Source organism: Adiantum capillus-veneris, chromosome 29, assembly GCF_014529385.1.
Source record: "Adiantum capillus-veneris isolate H3 chromosome 29, ASM1452938v2, whole genome shotgun sequence".
NCBI lineage: Eukaryota > Viridiplantae > Streptophyta > Polypodiopsida > Polypodiales > Pteridaceae > Adiantum > Adiantum capillus-veneris.
In genome coordinates this window covers 2,071,796-2,083,840 of record NC_140959.1, presented here as the reverse complement: position 1 = coordinate 2,083,840, position 12,045 = coordinate 2,071,796, and the positions used below count along the sequence as shown (strand labels likewise).

At 48.3% G+C, this 12,045-nt stretch overlaps 1 protein-coding gene across 1 annotated transcript; it reads left to right on the top strand.

Moving 5' to 3' along the window:
* Positions 1-859: 859 nt before the first annotated feature.
* LOC147418647 (uncharacterized) lies at positions 860-2,034 on the top strand. The gene has a single exon (XM_086505664.1). It carries the CDS (start codon positions 862-864, stop codon positions 2,032-2,034), a length of 1,173 nt encoding a protein of 390 aa, XP_086361790.1. The 5' UTR covers positions 860-861.
* Positions 2,035-12,045: the final 10,011 nt, after the last annotated feature.

Sequence of the window (12,045 nt, the reverse complement as noted above, 5' to 3'; positions counted from 1 at the left end):
ACAGGTTATTGGGCGCAAGGCCCCTACATTATGTTGGTTTATTGCTGATGCCCGCAGTGGGCTGTGGACTGGAATACACCCGTAGTGGGTTGTGGATCATTGCTCTCCGCCTGGACTCCACTGAGCCAGAGCGTCGAGGCCGAATATACCCGTAGTGGGTTGTGGATCATTGCTTTCCGCCTGGTCTCCACTGAGCCAGAGCGCCGAGGTCGAATACACCCGTAGTGGGTTGTGGATCATTGCTCTCCGCCTGGTCTCCACTGAGCCAGAGCGTCGAGGCCTTGTGTGGCAACTTTGCATATCCACCTGGTCTCAGCTGAGCCAGAGTGTCGAGCCGGTTCTGAAGTTTTCGGCTGGTCTCTCGACAGAGACTCGAGCCCATTTTTGTTGTATGCCATACGGGTGAGCCTGAGGCTCCGAACCCGATTGTATCTCCTTTTTGGATTGAGCCGAGTTGGCTCCTCTAGTGACGCCGGCCACTATAGACCCGGCCATGGTTTGCTCTCGGGCTTGAGAAGCCCTCGTGTATCGATCTTTGCTGGAGCATAGTGGTTTTCCCGTTGTGTGAGACGAGGGGCCCTAACATTTGGTATCAGAGCCAGACCAATGGCTTCTTTAAATGCTGGGTTCGATGTGGAAGTAGCAGTTTTTTGCTTCAATATGGCGGTGAGCCGATTATGCGAAGGATTGGACAGTTGGGGCAAGTGCCTAACGTTGTCCTGGGGTGAAGGTGAAATGGAAGAGTGCTTGAGCCGCGGAAAGGAGGTAAAGGAAGCGTTACGCCAACTGGATCACACCTATGACAGGAATAAAAGGCGTTTCGATTGGGATTGCGAAGAGATGCTTCGAAAAGGAAAACGAATGCGAAAGGAGTTGAAGAGGAAGAGAAAAGGTATGCAAGAGGAGTTGAAGAGACAGGAACAGGAGCGGAAGGCGTTCCATGACGGGATGGCAACGGTATTGGGGCAAATAGACCGCGATGAGGAGATAAGAATGCTTCGTATGCTGGACCGTGAGGTGACACAAAGAATCGATGCGTTAGCTCCCGCCGAGGAGACTCTTCCCGGAGGGGATTGGATGTATAATGCAATGCACGATCGTGTGAATGGAGAGTGTGATGATGGTATACTTGTGCCTGAGCTTTGTATGGCTCCAAACGCTCAGCTGAGTGTGAGCGATCGTGAAGGGCAAGTGGTAGCCCCTATTGCATCTGACCTTCCGTGTGTGGACGAAGGAGAAGAATGCATGAGTGAAGAGGAGTGGACAAGGAAATTGGATGCTATGTTTCCCGGCTATGTCGAGGCCCGTTATGAGGAAAAGCTACTGCAGGTTACCGAGGGTGATGCTGGTCATACCCTGTTGGAGGGGGAGTGGTTGGCTTGCGAGCCATACTTAACTGATGGGTATGGTACCCGTGAAGGAATTGAAGAGGAGCACCAGGTGGTCCCTGCTGACTCCTATCCCCCACATGAGAGGGGAGAGTTGGAACATGCAGCATGTAGCGACCTACAGGCTGCTGCATTCGAATTACCCGAGAAAAGGATTGTGGAAATATGTGACAATAATCCAATCGTATGCGAAGAAGTGGAAGGAGACGCGGTGAATCTGGGATATGGCAGGTTGGTCTTGACGCTTGCGTGCGAAGTGATTACAGAGGATGCGAGTCGGGTGCGAGTGGTCATTGAGACGCGAGACTCAGCCAAGTATATGCTAACAATGATGCACAGTGATTGGGTCACGACATGGGTCAGGGAGATCCGGTTGGGGATGTATCCAAAGTGGCCTTATAGATTGAATGCGAGTGAGGAGCGGGCTGAAGTAAAGCCAGCCGGATCAGCCATCGCAGGACGGCTTTTTGGCTTCAAAGAGCAGGTCCCTGTAAGGACGCCCAGGCATGGGGCTGAGGATGGCAGAGCTAGCCAGCTCGCGTATACGTCGCCCTCGATGAGGGGACAGTTGGTGAAAAGCGCGCGAAGCATAACCGTGGGGAACGTGAACCTCATGGACGGGCCTGACGGACCAGAGATAACGTAGTTAGAGGGCCGGGTGCCCCTTTACTCGAGACGCCGTGCGATGCGGCGGGCGATCTCCTCGAGGGCCGAGAGCTTTCAAGCCAAGGCAACCTGCACTAAGGAGCCGGGCAAGATGCAGAGAGGTAACCAAGGAGGGGCCGAGTGTGTGCCCAAGCAGGACATGATGTGGGGACCTTGGGATAGAGGACCCATAATTTTTTCTGTGATAAGATGCTGGTACGTGGACAGGATGCTCTCTGGGAGCAGTATCGAATGGGACAGCCGACTTGTTGATATGGAAAGACAGGGGTCTACGACCCCCCAGCCATGCGCCCCGTTGGTAAAGCGGGCCCTGAACGAAGACTCTAGGATGATTGTGAAGACGCGCGACTACCCGAGCCGGGCATGGCGAACTGGGTTGCTTGGGATTGTATCTTACGGGTTAGTTAATGTGCCCGACAAAGACCTTAGGGGAGTGAGGATATGCGTATGGGATCCGGGAGAGAAGTACCCATGCAGGGATGTGTCCGCTTGTGGAATGCGCAGAATAGCTGAGTTGACAGCATGCTGGGACATATGGAGCCGAGGCAAAGTTAAATCGGAAGAGCTGGAGCCGTTCTCTGGTTCTGATATGCAGTATGTAGCAAAACAAGGGCTGGCACAAAGGCAGCCTACGGATGGCCGATGGGTCCCACCTCGACAGCCAGGGACCAAAGCGAGTAGCCGGGGATGTATCACAATCGGGATGGGTCGAGCTGAGTCGAAGGACCAGCAAATAAATGAGATGCGTGGTGAGATAGGTAGGTGCAAGAAAGACGATATGTTGAGGCCAGAGATGTATGGCCGAGGTATGTCCCCTCGACGAGGTGGGCTGGCCACACAAAGCGAAGGCAACATAAATACGCAGCGCAAGAAGGCGGGCTCCGGTGAGCACCAGCCCGCCTTTCATTCGGGTAGCTGGGCTAGCCGAGTGATTACGCTCAGGTGTTTACACTTTAGCCGGTGCTGGTCCGAGTGGGCTCACGGAACACTGAGCAGTGGACGGTACACCAGGCATTTTTGGACAGGATTGCTAACAGCACTAAGAGCGTGGGGCTCCCTAGTGAAGAGTGGGGTCACACTGATCATGGTCATGCTGCTCGCATGGTGGGCACTCGATGAGTGTCACGAGGAAAATCGATGCAAGGGAATGAAGTTCAGCAGGGAGAGAATGCGGCGGAGAATTACGCAGGGAACACCAGAAGAGGGGATGAATGTTCAATGGGTGACGCTGCCAGCAGCCATAGATACGTCGCACTAACTGTGAAGGTTCGGGGTGGGACAAGAGGAAGCCCCCTAAGGTCAGGAGATGTTCGGATAGTTTGATGAGGACTGATGCTGGGGACGGCTCAAAAACAGGAGATACGATTGCTCGACGCAAAAAGGGGGCAAATGGTTTCCCTTGGCTGGTTGCTTGGACGACGAATACGTCAGGAAAGGAATTGGGATTCATACATGCGCGTGATGCTGGACGATGTAAGCCGAGTCTTGAGGCTGAAACACATTGCTTTCTGGGTAAGGTATATGTTCTCGATGAGGACATCGAACTTTTTTGGGGGAGGGGAGAGTGTTACGGGTCCCCCTTTTGGAGAGCATTTCGGGACCCTCCACCTCTCCTTGGCTCCTCGAGACTAGCTCAATTTCATGTCCCGAGGCCTCGAGGGCTCCGAGCCGACGAGAGGCTCCCGGTGTGGGAAGACCCGTTAGTGGAGAGAAGCATCAAGTGCTCGACTGGGGCTGATGCGCGAGAACGCCTCTTGGTGGGTTTAAGATGGTTAGGTAATAGGGTCGGATGTGAAGGCAACCTACGGGAGCCTAGGGGATTAAGGCCCAAATGCATGCAAAAGCCAGGATCATCGAACCTTCGGGTTCACAGGCCCGTTACACAGAGATACAGGGTGAGCCCCATCGCCCAGGCCGCGAGAGCGCGTGCCTGGCTTTCATTCCCCATCGCCCAGGCCGCGGGAGCGCGTGCCTGGCTTTCATTCACCAAGCCTGCTCAGAGGCGGGCCTTGCCAGCGCCCTGCGGGGTCACCTTCAGCCGTGAGGCTACCCAAGAGTGGGGGTCTCGAGCTTTTCCATCGCTGCTCAAGATCAGGACGCGGGGCAGCAAACAGCGCCCTCAGCTACACAGGCTTGGGGCAGCAGGCCTTTGGGATAAGCCTCCTACTGCCCAGGTTGTGAGAGTGGACCAGCAGGCCCCTCGCGCAGTGGGTACTGCTCTTGGTTATCACAGGCAGCGCGAGGGCTGTTTTCAGCATAAGCAGGTACAGTGCGCGGGGCAACCGACTGAGGGGTTGTGCCCTTACCATCACAGATTGGATCCGCAGGCCATCACCGTTGGGACAGGCTGCGTGTGTGGTTGTTTTACAGCAGGTATTGGGTTCAAAGGCTACCATTGGGGCAGCGTATCGCATGCGAGATAGTCCGGACAGTTTGACAGGTTATTGGGCGCAAGGCCCCTACATTATGTTGGTTTATTGCTGATGCCCGCAGTGGGCTGTGGACTGGAATACACCCGTAGTGGGTTGTGGATCATTGCTCTCCGCCTGGACTCCACTGAGCCAGAGCGTCGAGGCCGAATATACCCGTAGTGGGTTGTGGATCATTGCTTTCCGCCTGGTCTCCACTGAGCCAGAGCGCCGAGGTCGAATACACCCGTAGTGGGTTGTGGATCATTGCTCTCCGCCTGGTCTCCACTGAGCCAGAGCGTCGAGGCCTTGTGTGGCAACTTTGCATATCCACCTGGTCTCAGCTGAGCCAGAGTGTCGAGCCGGTTTTGAAGTTTTCGGCTGGTCTCTCGACAGAGACTCGAGCCCATTTTTGTTGTATGCCATACGGGTGAGCCTGAGGCTCCGAACCCGATTGTATCTCCTTTTTGGATTGAGCCGAGTTGGCTCCTCTAGTGACGCCGGCCACTATAGACCCGGCCATGGTTTGCTCTCGGGCTTGAGAAGCCCTCGTGTATCGATCTTTGCTGGAGCATAGTGGTTTTCCCGTTGTGTGAGACGAGGGGCCCTAACATTGACCACGTTTTTATATCGTCAAAAGTACTCTATAACAAGATAGACGTACATACAAAGCTAGGTGCCCAAAAATCAACTAATAACTCTTCTAGTTTTTCCTGACACCAGTAACTGTCACATCATCATTTGGTGATACGCTACTTGGCAATAGCGCTTATGTTAGCAGATTGTCGCACAACCAACAACACAGAGAACTAAGGGCATACAAAGACATGGCAATATGCTTCTTCAAGACATAGAAGACGCAGAGCTGTAGCTTGTGGTCTCAACAGAGTTTTGACTGTGATCCCAGCCAGCCATAACCATCCCTTCTCCTCTCTTTTTCTCTACAAGAAAACAAGGCTACACTCTTTCTTTTTTTTAACAACATAATGCAAGAATATACATACCCCATGGGATGTTCTCTTGTTAATTGGACACTTAACCAAATGTTTGAGACCAAAGCCAGGTAATTGAAAACCAAGGCATGAGACTTTAAACTAATGGGACATAGTTGAAACAAAATTGATCAAGCCAGGGGGAAAAGATCTGTCTTAGAGAGTAACAAGTGTCCTCGCACCCTAGGAGTGGCAGAAGAAAAGAGCATTGTGTTAACTTCTTAAAAATAGGCCCCCAACCTAGCTCGGCCGAGGCATCATTGGAGAAGTAAAAATACACTAGCAATCTAGCATCATTGCTAATGTATGAGTCAAAACTGATACCCGAGCGTTGCACCATCCATCAAACGTGATCAAGGTGAGAGTAAAGAAGGCCCTAGCATTGAAGAAAAGTGGCCAAGAGCAATGCGGTCAACTTCTAAAAAATAGGTCTCTCTCCTTCGCTTGAGCAAAGCACAACCGCAAAGGAAAGGGACAACAACAATGCAACATCTTTGCCAATGTATAGTAGAAGTTGGTAACTGAGGGATACACCATTGATCGAATATACCAAGATGAGAGTAAAGATATGAAGAAAGCTAACAAACCACCTTGCTAAGAGGAAAACACCCAACAAAACACTTGAGGCCTCTCTACCCCTCTCCCTCTGTCTCCCTTCTTCCCCCCCCCCCCCCCCCCCCCCCCCCCCCTCTCTCTCTCTCTCGCTCTCTCTCTCTCTCACACACAAATAGAATCTGTATAGCTGAGTACAAACATCCAGAGTGCAAAGAAGACCTACTCTTAGAACATCCTGGGGAATATAAAAGAGAAGAGAAACACCTCTTTATATGGAGACAAAAGGTCTTTTGACTTCGTACCTTCATATGTCTTTTGACTTTTCAGCTTCATATGTCTTTTGACTTTGCACCTTCATCTTTCTTTTCATTTCCTAAATTCACCCTTCACTTATGGACTTGATATGTTTGGAAATAATTTTTAATCTTTTGAGATTGGGGAGACCTAATGGCTGATTTTAAAACAAAAAAGTTTGGGAAATCTTCTGGGGAAGCTAAAAGGGAAGGGGGGGGAGGGGGGGTGTCCCTCCCTGTCTCTATCTTTCTCTATCGCGTGTGCGGGGCCCCTCTCAACCGCCTCTCTGTCTCGCTCAATCTCCACAGCAATCGCCTCACTCTCTCTCTCTCTCTCTCTCTCTCTCTCTCTCTCTCTGTCTGTTTTGTGGCAAGGATGGCGGAGCATGGTATCAGGGAAGGATTAGTACCACGCACACACAGGCATGCGTGTGCACATGCAAGGATGGAATTGGAGCGGATCTCTTGAGACATCTAGTTTCAGTGTTGAAGGATTTCAGCTACTCGTGTGGAAAGATTTCAGAGAGCAGACTAGACAGGGAAGGATTAGTACCACACGTACACACAGGCATGCGTGTGCACATGCAAGGATGGAATTGGAGCGGATCTCTTGAGACATTTAATTTCAGTATTGAAGGATTTCAGCTACTCGTGTGGAAAGATTTCAGAGAGCAGACTAAACAGAAATCAGAGACTAGACTGAAATGTGGATACTGAATTGAGAATCAGACTTATAGACTGTAATAAAGTTCAGATTCAGTTTCAGATTCAGAAGACTGTTGAGAAGTATCACTGAATGTATACCATGATTGAGATTACAGCAAATATGATTACAGAGAAAAAGTATAGCCAACAATATTGCCACTGATGCTCAAGTGCAATTATAGCCCAAAGCGCTAATACAAGTGATTACAATTGCCAACCCAATATCAAAGTAATGGGACCTATTTATATGCTTCGGGTTTTAACGTAGTAATTACTCTAGTAATTACTAAGTGATTTGTTGCCCATCTTCTAAGAACACGTTCCCACATGGTGACACGCCAGCCGTCTACATCCTTCCCTTCTTTCTTGAATTTTGACAAGATTCTAAAATTTCTGAAAAATCCATTGTCTGGTTCTGATGTGGAACTGAAAAATCCATCGTCTGGTTCTGATGTTGACAATCCATCTTCTGGTGGATTGTCAGAGTCTGACATTGAGAAGATGGTGAAGGATGCAGAGCTCTAGAAAATATTACCATCTTTTCAAGAGGCAGCTGAAAAGGCCAAGGTGGAGCTTTCATCTCTCCCTGCCTGCTGAGAAGAAAAGTCTCCCTTAATTCTGAGATAGAACTACCCAGTATCCTTCCATTGGATCGTCTTCCTTTTGCCCTTGCTCTTTGACCGTGTTGGTGTCTGAGAAGTGCCAGCATCAGCATTCTCCTTCTGAATCAGTCGGTAAATGGCCTCTTGCTCAAGCTGATCCCGCCGGTCTGTGGTCATCTCTATCTCATAAGGTGTGAGAGAATGATAGGTTTTGGTGTTAGGATCATAAAGTTTATGCCTGCCCTTGCTCAATCTGGTTCTGGCCAGTTTATGACAATGCGAAGCAGTATGGATCCATCCTTCGGAAAGAGGCTGATTGGTTTTGATGCGATCTTCAAAAAGAATCTCATCCATCTCCCTGTACTATGGTGCCAAACCCGGCTTTGCTGCAATGTCTTTCTCAGGCAGTTTGGAAGATTCGACCGTGAGCTGTAGTAGCTGATTAGTAATCTTAGTCAATCCTCTAACATGAATCTTCCACTGGCCCATACACAGCTGAATCCTGTGTAGCTCTTCCTTCATTGCCTGGATGTCATTGATTTGAAGAGCATCATTGAGCAATGTCTGCCAAGTCTTCCATTCCACAGTTGATCGCTCATACCAATCCCTAAGCTCATCAGTTATTTTGAAATATGTGACTCAATCAACTGGTTCTTGATGTTGAGGATACAACGTTGGAAAAAATATTGGCAACTCAGTTTCTCTTGCTGGAACAACATACAAGAGAACTGGAGAATCAGGCATAAATTCCAGGAAATTCAGAACTGCCTGGTTCTCTTGTTGCATCATCTTCCTAGTAATTCTTACTAACTGGAATAGAGTGCGGAGAGAATTTGCTTGTGCTCCGATTGACATGCGAGTTTGAGGTCCTCTGCTAGTGGCTGTCTGGTCCTCCAAGATGGCTTTCACTCTCTGGTCCAAAAATCCTTTGGCAGTTTGCAGTTGTATCAGAACATCCTTAAGTTGGACCCTAACGTCCTTCATGCAGCGGTAAGTTGGTTTGTTACCCAGCAGAAGTTCCAGTTCTAGAGCTAAGGACTGACAATCTGCAGTAGATTGTCTTTGCCAGTGCGGGTTTACCACTTTCTCATCAGCATTGAGTATCCATTCCAGAACTCGTTCCAACAGCTGAACTATACTCGGATGTGCAGGTAGTCTACATGCTTCTTTATCGTGAAAAGCAGCAGATTTCCAATGTTCCACCATTTCCCTGGCTCCCACATATAATCTTTGGAACCTTTCTAAATCAGTCCATAGAGCATCATCCTCCAGATACTGTCTGGTGATGGAGGCTTGTTGATGTCTCAGCTGCTTATTCAAGGTAATGAGCTGCAGTGAATGCTGATGATCATTCACTGGTCCTTCATCTTGAACCTTCATTTTCCCTTTAGCCTCTCTGCTGTGATGGGACTGATCCGTAGGTTGATTCCCAATGTTACTGGGCTGCTGTTCTTTAGTCTGCTGATGACCCGACTGGTGTTCTGTTTCTTGTCCTTTCTGGTGTCCCTCAATCTGGTCTGGTTGGTCTGGCTGTGACTGGCCTCCTTCATCTCGCCCTGTCCCACCAGTACCAGGTCCTGGGGGTGGAGACGGTGGTGGGGCATCATCATCATCCTTTGTATGCCCAGTCTCTTTATCCTCCTCCTCTTGATCATGTTCATCTTCATCATCTTCTTCTTCCTCATCCAGGGAAGTCTGTTGCTCAATATAATCCATTATGGCTTGATTCATCAGAGCATTATTGAACTCACCCACCTTGTCCTGCAAATCACTCTGTAGACTTTCCATTAAAGACTTTAAATTTTCTAGGTCAAAAACAGCATTGTCTACGGGGTTTAAAATTTCAGACAAGCTATTGTAAATGTAGATGTCAGTCAGTGAACGCTTGAGAGCTGTATGGTGCATTAGCAGCTTCCTGAATTCTGCCCGCTTCATTCTGATCCCTGCCTTAGCTCGCTCTGCAGCTCTCAGTGCCTCATTTCTTTGACTCTTCATAAGCATAATTTCAGACTCAGCCTTGGCTAGCTTTTTGTTCAACAACTCATGAGTCCTTTCTGATTGAGCTTCTAGTACCCTGTGTTCAATGTTCGACACTTCCTGGGCTTTCTGGAGTGTTGCAATTTGATGTTGTGCTTCTGCTAAATCAGCCTTGAGCTTTTTGGTCTCTTCTTCTAATCCAGCAGCCTCCACCAATTGTCCCATACAGCTGACAATGGTATTCCAAGAAGACTGTATTAATACTGAACATCTGTCTTTGACCGTAGTTGGATTAGAATCGGCAGGTTCATATATTGCCACAGGAGCCACATAAGGTAGAGATGCATAATCAGTTTTGGTGAGTAAGAGATGCCCTCTTAATTTTTGAGTTTGCATTTACTGCAACTTATCCTTTTTAACCAGTTGCAGAGGGTTTCGAGAAACGGCAGGAACTGTTTCAGACACAGTTGAGGACGCTAGACCTTTTCCCTTATCCAGTTGATTCCTTCCTTTGTCTCCTGACTGGTCTGGTACCTTCGCCTCAGTGACTGGCTTTACCTGATCTTTCCCAGATCCAGTAGCAACTGTATGTTTGACAACTGACTGATCAGGTACAGTTTTCTCAGTGCTTGCTACCTTTACCTGGCTTTCAATTTGCTTCAAGAATTCACTACTTTTGGTCAGTGTAATTCTTGGTTTCTTTGAACTACCAGCTTCCTCTGCAGTAGCTTTCCTTTCCAGGTCCTTGGAAGTTGTTTGACTGTCCGTTTCCTTGTCGTATGAGGTCAGTTCAATCTTCTTTGGTTCAAAAATGGGTTGCTCATTCCACGCCTGCTTTACCTGCTCATTAACCTTTGTAGCGGTAGACCAATACAGAAATTGCCAAACATACCATGCCTTGAAAACAGTTTGAGATTTCAGCTTGGCAGACTGTTGTAGTACATTATGCGAGAGTATTTGACACAGGTTGATATGGACTTGTGGATCCAGTGTTTTGGTCAACAACATAGCAAATAATTTCTCTGACACATATATTGGGTTATTCTTGAGACTGATCGCTTCAGCTACAAACCTGTAAGCAGCGGAGGCTTCCAGTCCTGCTACAGGAACTCCTTGAGCACTTGCCTTGCGCTTCCTTTTAGCTGCTTCGTCCTCCTTGAGAGCAGTACTTATTTGCTGTGCAGTTGCCACAGACGGTTTGGGCTCATTAGGCATCGGAAATGCAAATGAAATGGCCTCTGGTGTCACTGACACCTTCCTATTATTTATCACAGCATTGCTAGTTTCAGCATCAAAGGAATCAAGAACTTTCTTAATAATATCTGCCTGAAAAGCAATCCTTGTGGCTTGCAACACAACTCGCAAATCCCAGAGTTGTAGCAGAGTCATTGCGTGATCAGTAAAGACATATCTTTGGATTTTACTGTATGAGAGAATAGGAAGGCTTGCCTTTGCCTCAGCAACTATAGCCTGGGTTTCTGCAAGAGTTTCCTCCATTCTCTCTAAGCGTTTCCTTCTACCCATACACTGTGAGGTCGACGACGATGAAACAGGCGAACGCAAAGAGGACTTACTTGTGTTAAAGCCGTTGCCTGGTGTCGCTGGTAAGGTTGTCTGACCGTCAACTGTCTCGTCGGAGGTCGAAGTTTGCGGTTGTAGTGAAGAGACCTCGGAGCTCGGCGATGGCAAATGGTTGACAGCAGGAAAGCATCGCGCAGGAGATTTATGAGGAAAAATGCTAACTCTCCTGACTGTTATACGTGTTCGCGCCATAAAATCTCCACCACTCGCCGCTCCTAGACTTGTGTGCACCATTGCTGACGTGGCAAACATGCATTGGACAAGACTGCAACCCATCCTTGTAATAATTATCACTGGCATACCATTTGACCGTTGGCCACTTAAAATTTTGAAAGTGTCTTCATACTGGTTCTGAATTGATTCCCATTATGGTTGGACCATACTGGTACTGGTTCTTAAATCAGCCTGATCTGATTCTTTAGGTACTGGTTCTGAAGCTAGAACTGGTTGCACATGGAAAAGACCAAAAATATCTGATTCTGGTATCTCTTGATCAACAACCTCCAGTTCCGTAGTGACTTCTTCTAACCCAGTTTCTCTAGTCTCTGAGTAATAAAGTTTGATCTTTGCTCCATTATATACTCCGGCAACATCAGTCCGGATAAGTCTTTTAATCTGACTGTGCCATTGGAGAAGACCCAATCGAGAAGACCCAATCAACCTCAAAAGGTCCTGCCCAGGCAATCTTCAAATTCGGCTTCTTTGGACCCAGTCTTGAATGATATAGAAGCACTAAGTCTCCTTTATGGAATTCTCGGACTTTAATTCGGCGATCATGACGGTGCTTCCTTCTTTGTTGAACAATTTCCTGTTCCAATATAGCTCTTTGCCCGAGTTTATCTAACTGTATCAGTTCATCCAGTCTTTTCTTAAGATTA